This window comes from Rhinoraja longicauda, chromosome 8 (genome assembly GCF_053455715.1).
Source record: "Rhinoraja longicauda isolate Sanriku21f chromosome 8, sRhiLon1.1, whole genome shotgun sequence".
In the NCBI taxonomy this organism is placed as follows: domain Eukaryota; kingdom Metazoa; phylum Chordata; class Chondrichthyes; order Rajiformes; family Arhynchobatidae; genus Rhinoraja; species Rhinoraja longicauda.
In genome coordinates, this window is record NC_135960.1 from 52,333,080 (window position 1) to 52,357,765 (window position 24,686).

A 24,686-nucleotide genomic window follows, 5' to 3' on the forward strand; every position below is an offset into this window, starting at 1 on the left:
ATAGAATATAGAACAACAATGTAAAGGAACAGACCCTTCGGCCCACATCTACGCCAAACATGATGCCGTTAATCTCCTCTCCCTGCATGTGATCGATTTCCCTCTAGACCCCACATATCCATGTGCAGGGTTTGGAAGGAATATATACCCAAAATATACCTCTATTTACCTAAAAGCCTCTTAAATGCCACTATCCTATCCAGCTCCACCACCACCCCTGGCAGCAAGTCCAAGGCACTCAAAAAAAACCTTTCCCACTCTAAATCCAACACAATGCCCTCTAATCTTGGACATTTCTGCCTTTGGAAAAAGGTACTGACTATATAATCCTCTTATAATGTCATACATTTCTATTAGGACTCTTCTCAACCTCTGATGCTCCAGAGAAAATAATCCATATTTGTCCAACCTCTCCTTTTAGTTAATACTCTCTAAACCTGATAAACCTATGCACCCTCTCCAAAGCCGTCACGTCCTTCCTGTAATGGGAAAACCAGAACTACACTCCAAATGGAGCGAAACCAAAGTCTTAAAAAGCTGCAACATGACTTCCTGAATTTTACATTCAATGCCTTGACTGATGAAAGCAAGCATACCAAACGCCTTCTTCAGCAAAACAACACAAAGTGCTGGCCTTCTTTACTTGTATTGCCACTTTCAGGGAGCAGTGGACGTGGACTTAGACACACCCCCCCCCCCCCCCCCCCCCCCCAGGCATGATGAGGTGAACAGATGAACAATCAATTTAAACTATCACCGTCCATCCTTGATACATGCTGGCAATTCCATTAAACACAATGGGTTAGCAGCGGGCAACAATTTGAACCATTTTTATAATATACCACCGATCTTCCTGCAACCAGTGGTCCAGCACCTCCTTTAAGCTGGGCAAAAGTACAAAAGCGTATTTGAAATCCCCCTCAAAGTCCTCAGAAAAAGTGGTGCCTATGCCGGGGGAGGCGGCCGAACTGACAACACGAGATCGGTGGGTCGAACTTGCCCTGTGGCCAGGGCTTTGGAATCTTGAGCAACACAAAGTGCTAGAGTAACTCAACCAGCCGAAGCCAATAGATTCACACCCTTAGCCAACTTTGCAAGCTGTATTTGGTGCCATCTGAATTCGATAAGATTCGGTTGAGTCTAGGACTGGAGGTCATCGACTCAGAATTAAAGGACGTTCTTTGGGGAAGGAGATGAGGAGAAATTCCTTTAGTCAGCGGGTGGTGAATCTATGGAAATTTTTGCCACAGAAGACTGTGGAGGCTGTGAGAGGATATTTTTAAAGCAGAGATAGATTCTTGATTAGGACAGGTGTCTGAGGTTATGGGGAGAAGGCAGGAGAATGAGGTTAGGAGGGAGATAGATCAGCCATGATTGAATGGCAGAGTAGACTCGATGGGCCAAATGGCTAATTCTATTCCTATCATTTATGACCTTAGGTGACCTCTGTTAGTCCAGCAAAATGGATAATTCAGCGTGGCTCTGGAACCAATGGTACCGTAAAATAAGTAGTGGACCTGTATAATTATCTCTCACCCTGGCAAAACCATTTTCTCGAACAAGCCTAGCATGCAAGAAACACTGTAGTTGACTCCCAAGCTGAAATACCAGTACATTTAAGAACCAAACATAGTGTGACTATTCCTGAGGTCAATTCCAGGTGTCCAATTTCATAAGTTAGCTTTAAACAGAATATCATCATATCATATCATATATATACAGCCGGAAACAGGCCTTTTCGGCCCTCCAAGTCCGTGCCGCCCAGTGATCCCCGTACATTAACACTATCCTACACCCACTAGGGACAATTTTTACATTTACCCAGCCAATTAACCTGTACATCTTTGGACGTCTATAGCAACTGAAAAGAAAACTCAAAATACACATTCCTTGTCCACTATCTTTGGACATTTATTTAATTAACCCACAATTATCTATTTGGTCGTAGAATCACCAAGACATTCAAATTAATATAACATGGCTGAAATGAAGCTGGAAAAATATCATTTAATGCATCTGGATTCAGAATCAGGTTTAACATTTATTTGGCTGGTTATGGTTCTATGCCACGTTAGCAACTGAACAGAATCATACCACAAAATCTAGGAAAGTTATGTATGAATTCAGAGCACGTGTCAAATGTCAGACTGGACATACCAATTAATCTAATACACCTAATCATTAAAAGTTCTATGACCTGATAATTACATTTGTTACCCAATCTTATAGTAAGGTTCTCTTCAGCGTGTTGTTTATAACCTAAACAGTTCGCAAATCAAATGTGGCCACAAACCATATTTCCATACTTGCAGAGGTTGCCTGCAGAGGTGCATTGCCCCATAGGAAGGGAATGTGGAGGTTTAAAATATTTGTTTTCCCATTCTTGAAAAAAACCTGATCATAAAAAAATTAGCCCAAGCCCATCTAAAGACTTTACAGCAGACGAGGTTTTAAATGCTAGTGACAGTTTTAAAAAGGATACTGATGTTATCGCTGGATGGGATTTACAAAATAGACATCGACATGTTAACTAGAATGTATTATTCCTGGGTTCTATTTGATAACATTTCAGCTAATGTCAAGAATAGATGCCCGTAGCCACATCTGTTTGCAACAGGCAAATCCATCCCGCGAGTCTTCCAAAACACTTGCTCGTACGTACAGGCTGTATATAGAAATCTGGTAATGTAATCTGCTTAATAGTACATGAAAAATGAGAAAGAACTCAATTAGTAGCGCCTACCAGCAGGAATCGAGATTATACTTAGTAAACAGTGTGATCAGGTGTTACCATCAAATACTGTATCACCCTGATGTGGAACCCAGTTACATTTCCAAAATGCTGGTTATAGATTGTGCAGTGCCAAATAACCAAAATCTTACTGGACTTCAATCCACAGCCATTTCCACAAGCAAAAAACGTTACTGGCAACTGATTTTGTGCATCTAACACAAAGTTTATACCTCAGCAAGGGTGGGGAATATGAGGTACATGAGAAATAAGATACACCCTCATGTTCTAACATTAATATACTGTCATGGTCAGAGACACTATATAAACATTAAATGGAAAGCCAGTTGAATAACTTTTGCCAGAACTAAATAATACATCTTGTTCATCACAAGAGCAAATTCATTTAATTTTACACATTTTTCCATTGAGGAGATCCATTAATTTACTTTACTAAACATTACCAGGGGACTGAATACAGCTTTATGCTATATTTAAGTCTAACAATAAATTTCATTTCATTGCACTCAGTTAGAAAATACTGAATACCAATCTGGAAAATATATAAATGAAACTTGATTTTTGTCAAGTCTTCGGGCACCTTCTCAAAAGCAACAATGAGTAAACAGTACCACTGTTGAAAAGTCTGTTATTTTACTTGCTATTACAGAACTTTGAAAATATTGTTTTCATTAAAGCTGATGATTTTGCAGGTCACCCAAGACCACTATTTTTTTCAATCAATAGCAGCAGCTCAGCAGCATAGGGAGTCAGGTTCAATCCTGATCTCAGGTGCTGCTTGTGCCGAGTTTGCACATTCTCTGACATGTGGGTTGGTAAGTTTAATGTCCACTGTAATATGCCTCTAATGAATAAGTGACTGGTAAAATCAGGGGATAGTTGATGAAAATTATCGCAGGCAGCAATGTGACACAGCTGGTAAGGCTGATGCCCCCCACAGCACCAGGCATCCAAGTTCGACCCACATCTTCGATGCTCTGTGCGGAGTTTGCCCAGTCTTCCTGTGACTGCGTGGATTTCCTCTGGGTGCTCCAGATTCCTCCCATGTCCCAAAGATGTATGGGTTTGTAGGTTAATCAGCCTATGTAAATTCCCCCTCGGGAGTGAATGAAAAAGTGGGATGACACAGAACTAGTGTGAACAGGTGATCGATGGCCAGTCGCAGGGCCTGTTTCCATGCTGAATCGCTAAACTAAACTAAAATGTTGGGGGAAAATAGATTAATGCAAGGTTACTGTGAATGAATGTTTAATGGTTGGCATGGACTCGAAAGGCTGAATAGCCCATTTTTATGCTGTTGTTTTGTTCGGCAAGAATATAATGGCAACTGCATAAATATTTTGTTCAATAGATACATCAAGAATTTAAAGTATGACAATGCTGAGATTTTTCAGTGCTTTACAGAACATTTAATCATATAAAAACATTTAAGGTTGGTTTCATTATACCTTGAGAAGGTTGAAGATGGAAGTACAATTAGTTGCCAAAGGTTTATTAGCACCCTTCTATGTTGATTAAACTGAAAGGGACATTGATGGTAAAAAGAGTTAGCGGCTTTAATTATTTTTTTATCACTTGTAGACATTTTTTCAGTATCCCATGTTTGGTTCATAAGCAAAATAGCTGCAACAAGACAAGCTAAAGGTCAGAATTTGTTCAACAAAAATTAGCTAAAGAAATGTTTGTACACAAACTGCATCAGAAATTATGGTAACATGCGGCATCAAATTTCTTCCATTAATGGTACTACTAAGTTACAGAAATTGTATACAACTGCTAGTAAAAAGCAAAATGACATCAGGCACCTGGAGATTTAAAATAAATCGTCATTTTATGTCAATAATCTGACCACCATAATTTGACTTTTATTAAGGCTCTGTAATAAAGGGGAAAAAATTAACTATTTCCTGAAAACATTTCCCCAGTTTCTCATTGACTTTGCAAACACACCAGAGTGCTGCTATAACACTTCGTTTCTTGGGGGGTGGGGAGTGGGATGTTGAAGAAACAAAGTCCCCTAACAAATCTCCAAACTCAAAATTGTTCCTAAATTCTCCCCACTTTTCCTCACCCTCCACCCCTCGTGGAAACAAATGGTAACACGATTGCAAAACATCTTGGTGAGATTTTGGATATAACCCCATTGTTTAGAAGGCACAAATTAATCAGGGACCATCAACATTGATTGTTCAGGGAATCTATGTGCATGGCTAACCTGACTAAATTATTTGAGGCTCCATGAAGGCTCTGCGGTAGATGTGTTATGCAAGGCTTTTGACGCCTACCAGCATGACAGCCTAATCAAAAAAGTAAAGGTTAATGAAATCCAAGGTAACATGGCAAATTACATTTAAATTTGTTCAGTGGTAGCAAGTCAAGGATAATAGCTGACGTGCATTTTCATAACCAGAAGATACAACCAGCAGGGTTGCACAGCGAACTTGCTTTTTGCAATAGTTACCTATGATTTAGACCTATGGAAGGATGATAGAAAAGTTAGCAATGGAGATAACAGTGATTAGGAATGCTTTAGACTGCTGGAAGATGATCCAGTAGTCTAAAGCATTAAGATGATGTAGATGATCCAGCCAGTTGGGCATAAAAATTAGAAATTATATTTAATGCAGAAGTGCAAGGCAATGCATTTGGAAAATGCAAAATGGATTTACAATACTAAATTGAATAGATTTTGAAGGAGTAAAGGAACAAAGTCCTAGTCCGATACTTCAAAAGGTAAAATACAGGCAAGGCGTTTGAAAGGACATTCTCTATTAGCCAAGGTAATACCACCACAGCTGTAAGGTTATGCATACAAGTTGGACAACAGCCTGTAATATGGCCCTGTAATAAAGATAATGTCAATGGAAAAAAATGATTGCACTGGACAGGAGAATTGTAGCTATAAAAGGAAAAGCTGAATAACTTAAGAGGCAGTGAGAGATGTATAAAATGGTGAGGGATCAAGACAGAGCAAATAGAAAAAGCTAGTTACCTTGGCAGAGAAGAAAACATAGCTGGCAAAAAAAGTTTAATGTGACTTGTAGTTTTAGGCAGGAGAAAAAAAGATTTTAGCCAAAACACCAGGGATCTGATTGAGAAGGTGGTAGAAGCAGAAACCCCCCACATCACATTTAAAACTATACTTGGATGAATACTCTGTTATCCAGTGTTACAAACTAGATACTGGAGAGCGGGATTAGGCTGGTGTGGTATTTTTCAATCAGTGGGTTTGAATTGCATCGTTTTGTATTTTTAATAATACTTATTTTGTTGCAAATATGGAAACTGTCAATTACAAGGAAATTAGGTTTGTTCGAACTCAACAGAGCCTGGGGTGGGGAAGGACAATTTACATAGGGTAAATCTTTACTGTTGCTTTGAAAGCTTAAATGGTTCTATTCCACCGCAGTTGAGCACTTCAAAATACGAATTCGATTTTCCTTGAACCTTAGATTATCCTCGTATTCACTTACCATTTTACACAAGCGGTTAAGCCTGCTAATTATTTTCTTTTTTCCAAAACAAAAATGGCACCAAAGGCCGAGTCCGTAGGAGTTGACTGCAAGGATAACTGGGCTTTTGCCAAAGATCCTTTTCGGGTGGGGGTGGTGGTGGTGGTGGGGCGATATTGGATGGTTTGTTTTTTTTATGCATGTTTATACAATGATCTGATTGACTCACCAGGCCGGCTCCAACAGTGGCGGTAGCTCCGGCAGTCTCCGATGGCGGCGACCCGATCTTGCTGCACGTCGCTGCCAGTAGTGCAAGCGGTGACGGCTGAATGTTCTACCCACAGGGGGGCGGGTTCAGGAGGAAAGTGGGTGTGAATTAGTCCGGGGCTTACACAGGAAGTAACCGTACACATCAAAATTTAAACATGTGAACACACACACACACACAACACACCAACAATTGCAACCGTCTGTTTACAAGTAAGCTGCCAGACAAAAGAAAGAAGCGGGGCCGAGGAGTGCGGGCGGGCGGGCGCAGCGGGAGCAGCGGGGCCGCGGCCGAGCTTTACCTGCGCCGCCGTGCTCCTGTGCTGGAGGTATTCGCTCTGCTTGTCCACGTCCAGCGCTGCCATTTCCTCTTGCTTCACTGGCTTCTCTGGAGCTGCGGAGGAATGAGAAAGAGCAGATTAAAAGGGGAGAGAGAGGGAGAGGATGGGGAAGGGGGAATGTAAGCGGGCTGGGCTGGGCTGGGCTGCGCTGCGCTGCCGGCCTCGCCGCCGCGGCGCCTGCCCAACGTACCAGTCATAGCGGGCGGGCGGGCGCTCGGTCGCTCGGTGACTTTGGCTCAGACGGAGAACATGGTGCCTCCTTTTTTTTTCTCGGGGGGAGGTGAGCGCCGGGTTGATTTTCTATATTTTTTTCCCCCCTCTCTGCTTCGGTGCTTTGATTGACGGTGCAGGAAGCGGCGAAGGGTGGAGCTTGGAGCCGGGACCGTCTGTGGCTCTCGAAAAAAAACTATCCACCCACACGACGCTTGTTGTCGGCTCAACCCAACGCCATGGCGGAAGGCCCGCCCTCCGTCAGGCCCCTCATTGGGCCCGGTCGGCTGGCAGGGACGGGTCCATTAGCCGAGAGCGCCGTCAGTCAGGGCGTTTTCCGCTCTCCTGGTTTGGTTGACGGTCCCTGGCGATTTTTATTCTTCTTTGCGGGTGGGGGAGGGGTTGATTTCGGGGGGGAAGAGAGAGAGAGGAGAGAGAAACGAATCGATTAGTGTTGGTTCACGGGTGGGTGATGCCCGGGTTTTGGGTCACTGCGCCTGGTACCTTCCTCCGCTGAGCTGCGAAACGATCTAACACAAAGCAGCAGGTTTCCCGCTTCCACCGAACCACAATCTGGCGCCATTTAATGGCGCTGCAATGAGGTCGGTCCTGACCCTCTGGCCCACACCTCCTCAGCCGCCGATAAAGAGGCCATTGGTTTACATGTATGGGGAAATATGGGTAGGAATACGTCCTCAACTCGAACTGAATGCGCTAAAATAACACGCCCTTGCACCCCAAAGTCTTTTTTGCCCCATAAATCTAGGCCACACAGGATTAGCAGTAACACGTGACTTTTGTAAGATATGCATCTTCCCCTGTGTGAACAGCTGGGGGGAAATATTTCACTCCACGAAAACAGACACTGATATTTATAGTCCCGTTCAAAAACAATGTCATCGCCGTTGCTGCCCTCATTCCCCATTCTGCGATGTTTATTCACCACCTTTCCTCACTGCTCCAGACCCGAAACGTCACCCATTCTTTCTCTCCAGAGATGCTGCCTCTCCCTGAGTTATTGAGAATGTCTATTCTCGATTTGAGATTCCTTTGCTGGTCCTTTCAATGTTTCTCCATGTTACTTTGAAAGATGCAGCTTGGAAACAGGCTCTTTGGCCCACCACAGCCACGCCAACCATTGATCACCTTTGCACACAAGTTCTGTCTTCTCTGTTAGCCGCACCCTACACACAAGGGGAGATTTACAGAGACCAATTGATCTACAAATGCCCACTCGTCTTTGTGATATAGAAGGAAGCCTCGGCAGTGATGTTTTTTTTAACTTGCTGCCACAACCTCCAAAGGAGACCAGGTCTATTACACGGTATTCAGGATGTGGCCTCATCAGGGTCTTGAATGAAATATTTCTACTCTTGTACTCTAATCGTTTTGAAAAAGGGCAACATACCATTGCTCGTTTTAATCACTTGCTCTACCTGTGGGTTAACCTTCAATTATTTATGTGCAAGGACATCTGATCCTTCTGAATAAGAACAGCCTCAATCTTTCACCATAAAAAAAGTAATCTATATTTCTGTAAATGTGGATGTCTGCATATTAATCACATAATATTTAATCTGCTATGTCCTTGCTTATTCATTAAAGCTGTCTATCCCCAAAACTTCTTTCCATCCACCTCAAAGCCCACACACCCATCCATCTTTGTTTCATCAACAAATGTGGATATTTTACAGGAAAGCACTGCAGATGCTGGTTTAAATTGAAGGTAGACACAAAATGCTGGAGTAACTCAGTGAGACAGGCAGCATCTCTGGAGAGAAGAAATGGGTGATGTTTTGGATCAAGACCCTTCTTCAGTCCCGCTGAGTTACTCCAGCATTTTGTGTGTACCTTGGATATTTTACACTTGATCCAAATGATTGATAAAGGTTGTAAACACCTCAAGCCCCAGCTTCAATCCCGACATCACAGCACTAGCCACACCATCTCAACCCAAACATTAAACTTTTCTTTTACTCTGATTTCTTTGTAAACCAATCCTTGATCATCATCAGGTATATTAACCACAAAGTAGTGCAGTTGGGCAGATTTAATAATCTTGTGTGGTATCTCACAGAAGGCCTGAAAGTCCAAGTTCACAGATCAATTGATTGCCCTCATTTATTTTGCTCTTAGAACCCCAAAGAACTATCAGATCTGACATGATTTGCCTTTCAAAATGGTCTCAGCCATTTGCCTGTTCACAGAGATTGCCAAACCTGTTGAGTGTTTCTGCAATTTTCTGTTTTTAATTAACTGAATCCTGTTACTATTTTCTAAGTGCCCCGTTAACACTTTATTAATAATAGATTCCACAATTTTCATTCTATGATGTCAAGCTCACTGGTCTGTAGTTTCTTGTTATAAGGTCAGAAGGAATAGTAGAATTAGGCCATTTGGCCCATCAAGCCCATTCAATCATGGCTGATCTATTTCTCCCTCCTAACCCCATTCTCCTGCCTTTTCCCCATAACCTCTGACATCTGTACTAATTAAGAACCACAGATTCACCACCCTTTGACAAAAAAATTCTTATCCCCTTCCTAAAAGAACGTCCTTTAATTCTGAGGACCTCTAGTCCTGGACTCCCCCACTAGTGGAAATATCCTCTCCACGTCCACTCTATCCAAGCCTTTCACTATTCTGTATGTTTCAATGAGGTCCCCCCTCATTCTTCTAAACTCCTGCAAGTACAGGCCCAGTGCCAACAAACACTCATCATAGGTTAACTTACTCATTCCTGGGATCATTCTTGTAAACCTCCTCTGGACCCTCTCCAGAGCCAACACATCCTTCCTTGGAAATGGTGCCCAAAATTGCTCACAATATTCCAAATGCCGCCTTACCAGTGCCTTATAGAGCCTCAACATGACATCCCTGTTTTTGTACACAAACTCTCTTGAAATAAATACGAGCATTGAGTTTGCTTTCTTTACAACCGAAAACCAATAGAGATGCTGGGGATTGAACCCGGGACCTCATACATGCGAAGCATGCGCTCTACCACTGAGTTACATTCCCCCCCCTGCTTTCTTAATCAGTGGGGTTAGTTTTACAACCTTCCTGTCTGGGCAATTATTCAAATAGATATAGAATTTTGGAAGATGATAACTACCATTTTCATGGTAGTGAGACAGAGGTTCACCTGCACCTCCTCCAATCTCATCTATTGTATCCGCTGCTCTAGATGTCAACTTCTTTACATCGGCGAAACCAAACGCAGGCTCGGCGATCGTTTCGCTCAACACCTTCGCTCAGTCCGCCTTAACCAACCTGATCTCCCGGTGGCTGAACGCTTCAACTCCCCCTCCCACTCCCAGTCTGACCTTTCTGTCATGGGCCTCCTCCAGTGCCATAGTGAGGCCCACCGGAAATTGGAGGAACAGCACCTCATATTTCGCTTGGGCAGCTTGCAGCCCAGTGGTATGAACATTGACTTCTCCAACTTTAGATAGTTCCTCTGTCCCTCGCTTCCCCTCCCCCTTCCCAGTTCTCCCTCTATCTTCCTGTCTCCACCTATATCCTTCCTTTGTTCCGCCCCCCTGACATCAATCAGTCTGAAGAAGGGTCTCGACCCGAAACGTCACCCATTCCTTCTCTCCTGAGATGCTGCCTGATCTGCTGAGTTTCTCCAGCATTTTGTGAAATAAACTACCATCTTCATAGTTATTTCCTTCTAAGAAAAGTGCAATCATCAGGTCCTGGAGATTAATCATGTCAGTCCCATTAATCTCTGACTTTTTTAAAATCAGTGTTAATTTCTGTGTTCAATTCTCTACTGTTTCAATTAGATTTTCAATGTTTCCCTGTGTGAAGAAAAGCTCAAAATGTTACATTTCTGTCATCCCCTACCCCCAATATGTCCTTTACATACTGAGATTCCTGTCTCAGTATGTATAGGACCACATTTATTTTAAGTAGAAACAAAGAACTGCAGATTCTGGTTTATACCAAGGCAGTATCTCTGAAGATAGGTGATGCTTCAGAAGGGTCCTGGCCCAAAACATCACTCATCCTTTTTTGCCAGAGGTGCTGCTTGGCCCACTGAGTTGCTCCAGCACTTCATCTCACATTAATTTGAACTTAACTTTTCCTTTTTATATATCCACAGTATTTATGTTTCTCACTGATATTATGCTTTCTAGTCCCTATCGATTCCTTGGTCCTCCTTCACTGAATTCTGAAATTGAAACCTCAGGCTTTCTGTTTTTCTTGGCATGACATAAATATTTGCTTTTATCAAATATAGTCTCTTGGTTGCCATTGCTGGACCACTTTGACTTACTATGTTTATGTATTATTTGTAAACTACATACAGCACCTTCCCAGCTTGAATGCTCGACTACCAACTAATAAATAGCTTATACATATAAATAAGCTTTTGGAACAATGGTGGGATGCTGCTAGGTTGCATACATTTTCCCATTCACATTTCTGACTTGTGAGCTGTTTGGGTTACAAAGAGTTCTCAGGAACGGAACTCTGCCGTAACCTTGGGAGGACCTGCATGCTTTAAATGACCCTGGTGTACATTGTTTACATCTTGTTTAGCACCTCAAGTGCTTGAACCATATTTAGCATGCAACAACAGTAACAACAGGGGTATGCACCAGGTTTTCAACAAAACAGCAGGAAGTCTGAGCAAATGCTCTCTTTAAAGCAATAGAGTGGAAGAGGAGGAGAGGGTTAAGTACTTATGAGTGTTCTGACTGGAGGACGAAGAGCATAATAATGAATCAGCACTTTGTGGGGGTAGTACTAAGTGTGATTCAAGTGTAGTCATACTTTTTTAATAATGTTTCCTTGACTACCATATCCATCTCACATCTTATGGTTTCATTTTTCACTGATTTAAGACCCAAGTTTCAGATTGATCTGTTTCTTTCTATTTTTATATAAAACTATCACATTATGAGTGTTTCCCAACACCTGCCTACCACATCATTAGTTAACTCTATTTCATTGCACGATAGAGACCATGAAAATTCAGAGCCCATATGAAACTGAAGGAAATAAATGGAAGATGTTTTGGGTTCAGATCCTTCTACAGACTGATCCAATCCACCAGAATCTTACTACAAATGGGATATCACTCACTAAAACATGTCACCAATTCTGATTTCTGCCACTGTCCTTGGATCAAATGAAATTTTGCTTCTCTGATTAGATTGTTATGTGGAACATTTCAAACACTGACAAAATCCAGATAGATAACATCAAAAATGTGACTATCATTGAATTTTCTGAGAATCAATTAGTAGTCTGACAGAATCTTCCCTTATAACATTTATACCTATTATCCTTAATTAATCTTTTCCCTTTCATAGTGATAATTTATAGTTCCTCAAAATCATTCTTATTTGCCAATTACTTATATTAGACTGCCTGGGATAAGCTAGCCCAATATTTCCCTTCCATTTTTCTCATACAGTACCAGAGGAGCAACTTAGTCCTGAGATCAAAAATAGGACTAAAATCTTGACCAAAGTCTCTGCTAATTTCTCCCTTGTTTCCATTAACAGCTTGTGAATCATTCTGTTTGGTCTTTGGATTTATCCAAGTTTAAAGATGCTAAAGTTTTTAATTTTTGCATTCTCAACATTATCCTACCCAATATTTCACTATTTCACTTTCACTGCAATGCCTGTATTATCTGTGATTCTAATTGGATATTCTGCATCTATATCTTTCGCTTTTATAGTTTGATTATTACTTTTGGTCTGGAATAAGCCTTATTCTTTACATTGTTGCCCTCTTGCCCCTTATGTATTATAAAATACCTTTTATTTTAAATGACTTTTTAAATGCACTCTTTGAATTAATAATTTTTCATTTTGCCTTCCATTGGTCCTTCCTCATTTCATTCCTGTAATTTCACCACATCTCCCCGGATTGCCTTCAACCTTTCGACTGAAAAGACTATTCCTTCATTTTTATCTTTTGAAGTTTAAGTACGTTAGCATTGCTTTCCAAGATTTAAAAATACAACCACAATTGAGGAAATGTGAAAAATACATTCTCTTCATGCTGTTGTTCAAGATAGTTTCAAGTCCCAAACCAGAGATAAGAATACAGAATCTAAGATGACAATCCTATGCAATACTGGGGGAGTGCCATGTTGTCAGAGATGCCTTTATGATGTTACATTAACGAATGCATGCCTGGCCCCTGTGTGGATGTAAAAAAATCCAATGGTTTGATTCAAAGGAAGAGGGAAGAATGGACAAATTTATCCCTCTAAATCACTGAAACAAATTATTAGACACAACTGTGCACCAATTGATTTTTTTGCGTTTCCTTTTTTTAAACAATCATAACCGTTTACATTGATAGTGGAGTGTTTTAAATATATAGGCAGTGAAACCGTGCTGGAGATAGTGCTGCTGCAAGTAAGAATTCCATTGTTCTATCTGTGACAAATGACAATAAAACACTCTCGACTCTTGAAAACATTTCATTGTATACCATCGAGAACTTCCAAAGGAACATTCACTCTCTGTGTCATCAGAAAAAAGAGAACATTTCTATTGGAGTCCATTTTTATATTTTACATCATTAGGGAGTAGCCTGCTTGTGAATTAGCACATTTAACATACCTAAAGATCCCCAAGTATCACAGAAACATTAATAAAAAATGTTGCTAATCCACTTGAGGATATTATGACAAAAAGCTTGTTTAAAGAGCTTAGTTTTAAAGCAAATTTTTCAGCAAGAAAAATGGAGCATTTTGACAAGCGATTCTGGTGCCTAAAGGGTTCTATTCTGAAGGCATGGCTGCATTTTCTGGAACTATGAAAACTGGGAATGTTCAAGAGGCTGTAACTAGGCGATTAGCACAGAAGGATATTACCAAGATTGGTAAACCGAGGTCATAACGGATTTGAAGACAAAGACAAAAAATTTAAAAACCAAGTTATCATTTTGAGAACTGTAAACTCAACTGCTGTTAATAGCAACATGTCTTAACTATGTTAGAACAGCTAATGACCACATTGGTGTCAATGATTAAAATATCTAACACAGCTAAATAAAACCAGAATCTTTCAGTAAATCTTCCAGAAAAAATCCTTACAAGCAATTCTGTGACAGATTACTATTCCTTCAACCAAGCTAACTGATTATTTAGGGCACAAAGTACTGGAGTAACTCAGTGGGTGAGGCACATGGATAGGTGAAGTTTCAGGTCAGGACCCTTCTTCAGACTGAAGTATCTTTAGATTGTAGATTCACGACCTGAAACATCACCTAACCATGTTCTCTTGGGATGGGGCCTAACGTGAAATTCTGAGTTACTCCAGTACTTTGCGTCCTTTTTCATAAACCAGGATCTGCAATTCTTTGTTTCTCCTGGCTGATTATTTACTTACAGTGGTTATTTTTGTAGATATTTTCCTCAACCATCCAGGTTGGGCAAGTTATGCACCAGAGTTAATATTTGCTTTGTCTTCCAAAGTAGTCTGCTTTTATAATATTTCTCTTTATTGCTGTCTAATTTCATCCAGTTAACATTTTTCATTCTTGTTTGTCGCGTGAGTGTTAAATTGATATGCAAGATTGTGTTGATAACAAAAATATTGGAAATGCTCTGAAATGGTGCAATGTATTCCATACTGTTAACTTCAAAGTCTCCTGCACAACACAAGCATTCATGAATTCAGTTATTCCCTGAAAATCAAACAGGTTCAGATGGTGGAATCTTAAATAAAAGCAGAAAATGCCTGACTTGCTGAGTTTTTCAACCATTTTCTACTATTAACCTTGTTCTTTCCTTCCTGGTACACTACCACTGCACATTAGATTTTATTCAGTGTAATGAAGGCTATTCACAAACATCTGAGAACTTTGCTCCATCAAAGTGATGCTCAGTATAATAATTGTTATGTCTGAAGATTTTGAGTAAGAATTCTCAACTACATTTTAGGAACATTTTTGAAATGCTTCCTGTCACCCACTGAGTTTTTTCTCCATGAGATTAAGACCTATGTTATGTGATCACATACTGTCTCTTGACAAATTACAATTAAATCTAATACATAAAGGTAGATCACAGGTGCTGCCTGCTTGTGGTCAGTTTGCCAGTGTAGGTTATATTACATAAGGCTCTGTTCCTGAGAAGTGTCGTAAATTGATTTTTCTCGAAGTCAGAAACGTTCTTCTCTATAACTAATGGAATATATACTCCATCGGGTTGTTAATGAATATAACAAAACATTGTTAATACTACAACAAAAAATTCTCAAAAGATTTATGGAAGGCTGTGTGTAAAGTTGAATTTCCATATGTCAGGTCCCTTCTTTAATCAGGGGAGACCCTGCACAGGATCTAACCCACTTACCTTAAAAAAACTATAAGCACATTACTATACTTTGCATGGAACAGAATCATTCAAGATATTTATCCAAAAAGAATCAAATTACCTCAAAATAGCAATAAAATGTGGGAATCTAACTCTGCTGCCAACTGATATGTCAACTAAGATTTATACAACAAATTTAAATAATAAAATATTCTAAGGCATTTCACAGGATTGTAAGATGCCAAAATATATTGACACACAGCTGAAGGAGATTTAGAGCATGATATTAGGACGTGCAACCATAAGTTTTCAGAAAACATCATAGGACGTAAACATAATGGGTCAGAGTTAGGATACTAACTAATAGGAAACTCATTAGTCAGGCACACAGACAGGAGATTCTATGGCAGCAAATGAGACTTCAGGATGGTGTATTGCCTCCCTGGTGCCAGGATGTCTTGGAGTGGCTGCATGACATTCTCAAGGGGGAGAGTGAGCAGCCTGAAGTTGTGAAATTTAGCCCAAATGACATAGGTAGGAAAAAGGATGAGGTCCTGTAAATGAATATAAGGAACTAGGCAAAAGATTAAAAAGCAGGACCTTTCGGGTAGTGATTTTTAGATTACTCTCGGTGCCACGTGTTTATGAGGATAGGCACAGGAAGTTGGGACAGATGAATGTGTGGCTGAGGAATTGGTGCTGGGGGCAGAGATTCAGATCAATGGGAACTCTTCAGGGATAGAGGTGACCTGCACAAGAGAGACGGTTTGCACTTGAACTGGCAGGCAGGTTTGCTGTTGCTACATGGGTGGTTTGAAACTAGATTGGCAAGAGGACAGTATCCAATGCAGGACTCAGGTAGGTGAGAGGCTGAAATTTGACATGGAAGATGAAGGAAGAAAGTTCAGTAGACTGGATAGGCAGGAGCAAGGTAGGGACCAAGAAAGGATTGTTAGATTGAATTGCATTTATTTTAATGCAAGAGGCCTGACAGACAAGATGAATGAACTCGGGGATAAGACGCAAATTGCTGGAATAACTCAGCAGGACAGGCAGCATCTCTGACTGAAGATGGGTCTCTACCCGAAACATCACCCATCCTTCTCTCCAGAGATGCTGCCTATCCCGCTGAGTTACTCCAGCATTGTGTGTCTATCTTTGGTGTAAGCCAGCATCTGCAGATCTTTCCTACACATTACGAATGAACTCAGGGCATGGATCGGTACATGTAATTGGGATGTTGCAGAAACGTGGCTAAGAGAGGGACAGGACTGGCAGCTTAATGTTCAGTTTCAGTTTAGTTTATTGTCATGTATCGTGGTACAGTAAAAAGCTTTTGTTGCGTGCTATTCAGTCAGCGGAAAGACAATGTTCCAGGTTACAGGTGCTACAGGCAAGAAAGGGGTGAGGGTAAAAGAGTGTTGCTTTATTGATTAAGGAGAATTTCACATTAGTAATCTGGGATGATATTACTGATGTTTCCCCCATGGAGGCTATATGGGTGGTGCTGAAAAATAAAAAAGATGATTGACTTGTTGGGCGTGTTTTATAGACCTCCAGTCAACGGGAATTAGAAAAATATGCCAGAAGATAGCATGCAGGTAGAAGACAAATAAAGTTGTCATAGTAGGACATTTTAAATAGACTGGGACTGTCATAGTGCCAAGGGTTTAGATGGGGTGGAATTTGTCAAATATGTGCAGAAACGTTTCCTCAGGCAGGGTGTAGAGGGTCCAAGGGGGAGGGGAATTTTTGATAGGCAGAGGGTTGGAACAAAGGGCAGAGACAAAACTAGTTGTAAAATAGTTATGAATAAAGACAGGCTAACTTAGATCATGTTAAACAGGTACTTGCTCAAGTTGATTGGAGTGGATTGTTTGTGGGCAAAGGAACAACCGGAAAATGGGATGCTTTTAAAAGTGTGATGACAAGAGTTCAGGAAATGCATGTTCCAGTTAAGGTGAAGTGCAAGGCAGGTGAGAGAAAGGAAGCATGGATTTGGGGAACTGAGAAGCATCTTTAAGAAGGAAATCATGAGAGAAAAATGTGGGCAGGAGATAGCTGGCAGATATTAAGGAAAATCTGGAGATTTTAATGTACATTAAGGGAAAGAGGTTTCTTAGAAATCAAAGGTCATCTCTGTTGTGGAGTCACAAAAGATGGGCAAGGTCCACAATCAGTATTTCTCCTGTTCTTACCACGGAGAAAGGCATGAAAACAGAGGAACTTGGGTCAGTTAATGGAGATGTCGAGGGCAATCCGTGTTACCATCGAGGTGGACGTCCTTAGGCACATGAAGGTCGATCAATCTACTGGGCCTGATCAGATATATCCATGTAAGTTTGCAGATGACACTAAAGTGAGTGGTATTATAGACAGCGAAGATCTTGATTAACTGGGCAAGTGGGAGGAGGAATAGTTAATGGAGTTTAATGCAGAATAGTGTGAGGTGTTGCATTTTGGGAAGTCAAACCAGGGCAGGACCTTCATAGTGAATGGCAGGGCTTTGGAAAGTGTTGTAGAACAGTGGGATCTAGGAGTGCAAGTTCAGTTCCCTGAAAATGGTATCACAGGTAGATCGGCTGGTCAAGGCGGCTCTTTCGGTAGATTGGCTTTCATTAGAATAGAAGTTGGGATGTTAAGTTTCAGTGGTAAGGCTGCATTTGGAGTTTTTGGTCACCTGCTGGAAAGAGTGCAAAGACAATTTAAGAGCCATAACAATGGCATCTGGTGAATTTGAATCTAAGCACAAACTTAAAAAGCTAGTCCCATTGTGATCTAGATTTTTCTTGAAATCCTAATTCACTAGATCTGGTCAACATGTGGACTCTATATGTAGCCCTGTCCAGTCTGCCCAGATTCAGCAGTACATTTTTAGTATTGGCTGAAGCTCAGAAGGTTCCCATTTTAGAAATTTCACTTCAGAGATTTGGACACAAATTTAAGCAAACTCATGTCGTTACTGAAGTGCTACATTGTCAGAGGTGGCAGCTTTCAGATAAGGCATTAAGGCACAGCCCCATTTGCTCTTTCAGATTAAACAAAAGCAAGTTATTCCTTATATCATGAGCTCTATATATTCCTTGCCAAACATCACTAAACAAAACAATTAAGCAATCATCGCACTGCAGCAAAGAACTGACTGTATACAAATAGGGTTGTCATCCTGCATTACAATGGTGACATCAATAAAATTACTTAAATTGCTGTGGAAAAATTTGTGATATCCCAAAAGACATTATTTGAATGGGTCAATGCAAATTGATGTTGATAGTACTCTCCCCATATACACTAATACTTTACGTACCCCTCCCCCCCCCCCCCCCCCCCCCGATACTCCTGCAATCCGTGCCTTTACTTGTATCAGTCTCTGCAAAATCAAAATATATTCTGTCAAGTCCAAGCTTCACAATTTTTGTGAAAAGATTAAAAATAACATTCTTTTAAACATAAATGATTCTATAAATCAATTACTTAATTAATTGTCAGAGTCATAGAGTGATACAGTGTGGAAACATGCCCTTCAGCCCAACTTGCCCACACCGGCCAACATGTCCCAGCTACACTAGTCCCACCTGCCTGCGCTTGGTCCATATTCGTCCAAACCTGTCATATCCATGTTAATTTACTCCAGGCATAGTTTTATATACCATGTGACATGTTAGACCTGTACCTCAATCCTTTTTACCCACTTTCTCCACACCCCTTAATGGTTAACATAAATCTATCAAAAGCCCCTGAAAGCTTTGCGCAGATGGTGGGTGAGGTTTTGGGAGAAAGTTAAAGGGCCTGTCCCAGTTACGCGATTTCTAAGGCGACTGTCAAAGTCGTAGCAGATCGCCAAAATTTTCCTTTACCCTACGACAATGACCACAACAATGCTGAGTCAGATCGATACAAGTTACTTTTTTTGTGAAACTAGCACCTGGCTAAGAGATTAGACCGTCTTCGGAAACATCACAAAATTCCCACGCTTACCTGACCGTCAAACTGTCGCCTCCAATCTACCTGTCAAATGTCCTAATGGTAAATAAATTGGTTAAACAAAACTATCTTCTGGTATCTTCAAATGCCTTTTCTTAATTTAATATTACGTGCTTCTAAATGCATCTGCGACAACCTAGCAAACCTGGGGACAGCATGCGACAGCGCCCGCAATAAGCTACGATACCTGGTGACAAGCCAGCTGTCGGCGAGAAATTTCTATCTGGAAATTTTTTCCATGACACGCCGAGATCCGCTACGATTCATTGAAAACTCCTCACGATCATGCCCGCGACACCCCAGCGAACGATCGGCGACAGCCTAGTCACCGGCAGTCGCTTTAAAATCGCCTAAGTGGGACAGGCCCTTAAGACTATCACATGTTTTCCAGTGTGAACTGGCTATTGAACTCACTTCTGCTTTGCCTCATTCACCAAATATTAGCTTCACAGGGAAGGCCACGTTTACTGTCATTTCCCATTTACCCATGAACTGAGGTAAGAGTGGGTAAGAATGGCAGATTTTCTTACTTGAATGAAGAATTTAATATCATGATTACTGTTCCAAGCTTGTTGAATTTAAATGCACAATTGCTGCCTTCCCGTTTGAGTATTTCAACACTCTTTATTTCAGATATTTTGATTTCCAAATGTCTAAACACAAATCTTGAAAGTAAAACTTTTTAGGCCAGCATTTATTACCTATCCTAACTGTCTTTGGAAGATGGTGGAATTGGTCGTAGAGTTGGTGGGCAGGAGGAATCGGTCGTAGAGTTGTAGGGCAGGAGGAATCGGTCGTAGAGCTGGAGGGCAGCGTGAATTGGAGGAACAGCACCTCCTATTTTGCTTGGGTAGTTTACACCCCAGTGGTATGAACATTGACTTCTCTAACTTCAGATAGTCCCTGCTATCCCTCTCTATCCCCTCCCCCTTCCCAGTTCTCCCATTAGCCTTCCTGTCTCCGACTACATCCTATCTTTGTTCCGCCCCCTCCCCTGACATCAGTCTGAAGAAGGGTTTCAACCTGAAACATCACCCATTCTTTCTCTCCAGAGATGCTGCCTGACCCGCTGAGTTACTCCAGCATTTTGTGTCTACCTTCAATTTAAACCAGCATTTGCAGTTTTTTTCAACACATCCTGGCATAATAACATCATGTGTTTTAAAACCAAATACAACTTAGAGGCTGGGATTACTCATTTTCAGTTCCCAAGCCAATTCACAGTATCCAGCAAAAAATATGAGCCACTTTGATTTTAATTCATTGCCTATGAAAGGAAGCTAAAAATTCAATACTAGTCTTTAGAGATACGCCACTTCGGCCACTGAGTCTGCCCTGACCAGCGATCACCCCATACACTATCCTGCACACTAAGTACAAATATCAATTTTACTGAAGCCAATGAACCTACAAACCTGTTCGTCTTTGGAGCATGGAGCATTTGCAGTTTTTTTCCAACACATCCTGGCCTAATAACATCATGTGTTCCAAAAATGATACAACTTAGAGGCTGGGATTACTCATTTTCAGTTCCCAAGCCAATTCACAGTAACCAGCAATAAATAGACAATAGGTGCAGGAGTAGGCCCTTCGGCCCTTCGAGCCAGCACCGCCATTCAATGTGATCATGACTGATCATTCACAATCAGTACCCCGTTCCTGCCTTCTCCCCATACCCCCTGACTCTGCTATCATTGAGCTCTATCTAGCTCTTGAAAGCATCCAGAGAATTGGCCTCCACTGCCTTCTGAGGCAGAGAATTCCATAGATTTACAACTCTCTGAGTGAAAAGGTTTTGCCTCATCTCCGTTCTAAATAGCCTACCCCTTATTCTTAAATGGTGGCCCCTGGTTCTGGACTTCCCCCAACATTGGGAACATGTTTCCTGCCTCTAGCGTGTCCAATCCCTTAATAATTTTATATGTTTCAATAAGATTCCCTCTCATCCTTCTAAATTCAAGTGTATACAAGCCTAGTCGCTCCAGTCTTTCAACGTACGACAGTCCCGCCATTCCGGGAATTAACTTAGTGAACCTGCGCTGCACGCCCTCAATAGCAAGAATGTCCTTCCTCAAATTTGGAGACCATAACTGCACACAGTACTCCAGGTGCAGTCTCACTAGGGCCATGTACAACTGCAGGACCTCTTTGTTCCTATACTCAACTCCTCTTGTCATAAAGGCCAACATGCCATTAGCTTTCTTCACTGCCTGCTGTACCTGCATGCTAACTTTAAGTGACTGATGAACAAGGACACCCAGATCTCTTTGTACTTCCCCATTTACTAACTTGACACCATTCAGATAATAATCTGCCTTCCTGTTCTTACCACCAAAGTGGATAACCTTACATTTATCCACATTAAACTGCATCTGCCATGCATTTGCCCACTCACACAACCTGTCCAAGTCACCCTGCATCCTCATCACAGTTCACACTGTCACCCAGCTTTGTGTCATCCGCAAATTTGCTAATGTTACTTTTAATTCCTTCATCTGTCATTAATGTATATTGTAAATAGCTGTGGTCCCAGCACCGAGCTTGCGGTACCCCACTAGTCACTGCCTGCCATTCTGAAAGGGACCCGTTAATCTCTACTCTATTTCCTGTCTGCCAACCAATTTTCTATCCATGTCAGTACCCTACCCCCAATACCCTGTGCTATAATTTTGCCCACTAATCTCCTATGTGGGATCTTATCAAAGGCTTTCTGAAAGTCCAGGTACATTACATCCACTGGCTCTCCCTTGTCCATTTTCCTAGTTAAATCCTCAAAAAATTCCAGAAGATTAGTCAAGCATGATTTCCCCTTCGTAAATCCATGCTGACTCAGAACGATCCTGTTACTGCTATCCAAATGTTCCGCAATTTCTTTTATAATTGACTCCAGCATCATCTCCACCACTGATGTCAGACTAACTGGTCTATAATTTCCAGTTTTCTCTCTCCCTCCTTTCTTAAAAAGTGGGATAACATTAGCTACCCGTCAATCCACAGGAACTGATCCTGAATCTATAGAACATTGGAAAATGATCACCAATGCGTCCACGATTTCTAGAGCCACTTCCTTAAGTACCCTGGGATGCAGACCATCAGGCCCTTGGGATTTATCAGCCTTCAGTCCCATCAGTCTACCCAACACCATTTCCTGCCTAATGTGAATTTCCTTCAGTTCCTCCATTACCCTAGGACCTGTCCACTAGTACATCTGGGAGATTGTTTGTGTCTTCCTTAGTGAAGACAGATCCAAAGTATCTGTTCAACTCTTCTGCCATTTCCTTGTTCCCCATAATAAATTCACCTGCTTCTGTCTTCAAGGGACTCACATTTGTCTTAACTATTTTTTCCACTTCACATAGCTAAAGAAGCTTTTACTATCCTCCTTTATATTCTTGGCTAGCTTACCTTCGTACCTCATCTTTTCTCCCCGTATTGCCTTTTTAGTTATCTTCTGTTGCTCTTTAAGAGTCCCAATCCTCTGGCTTCCCGCTCATCTTTGCTATGTTATAATTCTTCGTTTATTTTTATACTGTCCTTGACTTCCCTTGTCAGCCACAGTCGTCTCTTACTCCCCTTAGAATCTTTCTTCCTCTTTGGAATGAACTGACCCTGCAGGTGTTGCAGGTGTGGGTGAGTGAGGCCCGGAGCTGTGGGAGAGTCAGAGCGAGGGCCTGTTGGTGCCGGCGCATCGCAGACAGTGTAGAACACAGGGCATGGAAGGAGAACTGTTGGGAGAAGCGTCAGATTGACTGTCGGAACCTATAGTCCGGGTTCGAACTAGGTCTGGAACCGGAGCTGGAATCCATGAGGTAAAAGATAGAGGCGCAGGCAAGTACTGTGGTAGCGAGTCTGGATTAAAATGTGGTCGTAGAGCTGGAGGGCAGGAGGAATTGGTCGTAGAGTTGGAGGGCAGCGCAAATTGGAGGAACAGCACCTCCATTTTGCTTGGGTACTTTACACCCCAGTGGTATGAACATTGACTTCTCTAACTTCAGAGAGTCCCTGCTTTCCCTTTCTATCCCCTCCCCCTTCCCAGTTCTCCCATTAGTCTTCCTGTCTCCGACTACATCCTATCTTTGTCCCGCTCCCTCCCCTGACATCAGTCTGAAGAAGGATCTCGACCTGAAACGTCACCCATTTCTTCTCTCCAGAGATGCTGCCTGATCCGCTGAGTTACTCCAGCATTTTGTGTCTACCTTCAATTTAAACCAGCATTTGCAGTTTTTTTCAACACATCCTGGCATAATAACATCATGTGTTTTAAAACCAAATACAACTTAGAGGCTGGGATTACTCATTTTCAGTTCCCAAGCCAATTCACAGTATCCAGCAAAAAATATGAGCCACTTTGATTTTAATTCATTGCCTATGAAAGGAAGCTAAAAATTCAATACTAGTCTTTAGAGATACGCCACTTCGGCCACTGAGTCTGCCCTGACCAGCGATCACCCCATACACTATCCTGCACACTAAGTACAAATATCAATTTTACTGAAGCCAATGAACCTACAAACCTGTTCGTCTTTGGAGCATGGAAGGAAACTGGAGCACCCGGAGAAAATCCATGAGGTCACAGGGAGAACATACAAACTCTGTACAGACAGCACCCATAATCAAAATTGAACCCTGGGTCTCTGGCCCTGTAAGGCAGCAACTCTACTGCTGCCACTGTGCCACCCATAAATCTTGGGTATATGCTCTACACTATTTATTTTAATTACTGTTACATCCACAAGGTGATCAGTGGCATGATGGAGAGATTCCTGCTTTATTTTTTGATATTGGTCATATTATCCTTTTCTTTATCTATCGCAGTCCTTCCTAAAACCTCCGAAGCTGTCACATTTAATCTGTCAACATGCCCGCCCGTTCGTCAACTCCGCGGCATTGGTCTGATTTTGCTGCATATATTGATGAAATTTTACTGTAATTCTTTTCTGAATGGTTATTTTCAGAGTAAAACGTGCAGACATCCTTTTCCAAAAATTATTTCCCAAACATATTTCCAATCACCTAAAAAATATACAACTACAGCAATAATATTTCTTCTTTTATAAAACATTTAAAGTTCACTTAAGCACAAGAGGGAGTCCTTTATATTGAGAATGATGTTCAGTAGCTGCTAACTTCTTTAAAGATGCCATATGTACTACTTGACATTTGAATAGACATTCAATTCAGACCTCTATTGTTCTTGTAAACAAAACAATTCTTATCCAGAACAGAAAATAAATTCAAATCTACCAGCAACCAGTCTCCAATAGGTATCCTAGCCATATAAACTGCTAAGTACTATTCCGTTGCCAATTTCAACAAATGAAGGAACTGCATAGATCAATTGGCACCTGGAAGAAAAAATTATATATATGAATGTGCCTCTACCA

General features: G+C 41.4%; 1 protein-coding gene across 2 annotated transcripts in view; it reads right to left on the bottom strand.

Annotated features, from left to right (window-relative positions):
• LOC144595969 (transcription factor Sp3-like) overlaps nucleotides 1–7,253 on the bottom strand; it is a 30,251-nt gene extending 22,998 nt beyond the window's left edge. Inside the window, exons 1-3 of one of the 2 annotated variants that reach the window (XM_078403968.1) lie at nucleotides 7,003–7,253; nucleotides 6,774–6,865; nucleotides 6,434–6,529 (exon numbers count right to left, since the gene is read on the bottom strand). In XM_078403968.1, coding sequence (XP_078260094.1) covers nucleotides 6,434–6,529; nucleotides 6,774–6,865; nucleotides 7,003–7,009 — 195 coding nt within the window. In that variant the 5' untranslated portion in view covers nucleotides 7,010–7,253. Of the gene's footprint in view, nucleotides 1–6,433; nucleotides 6,539–6,773; nucleotides 6,866–7,002 lie in introns of both variants that reach the window. The other variant, XM_078403966.1, reaches the window with a different exon arrangement.
• Between the last annotated feature and the right edge of the window lie 17,433 nt (nucleotides 7,254–24,686).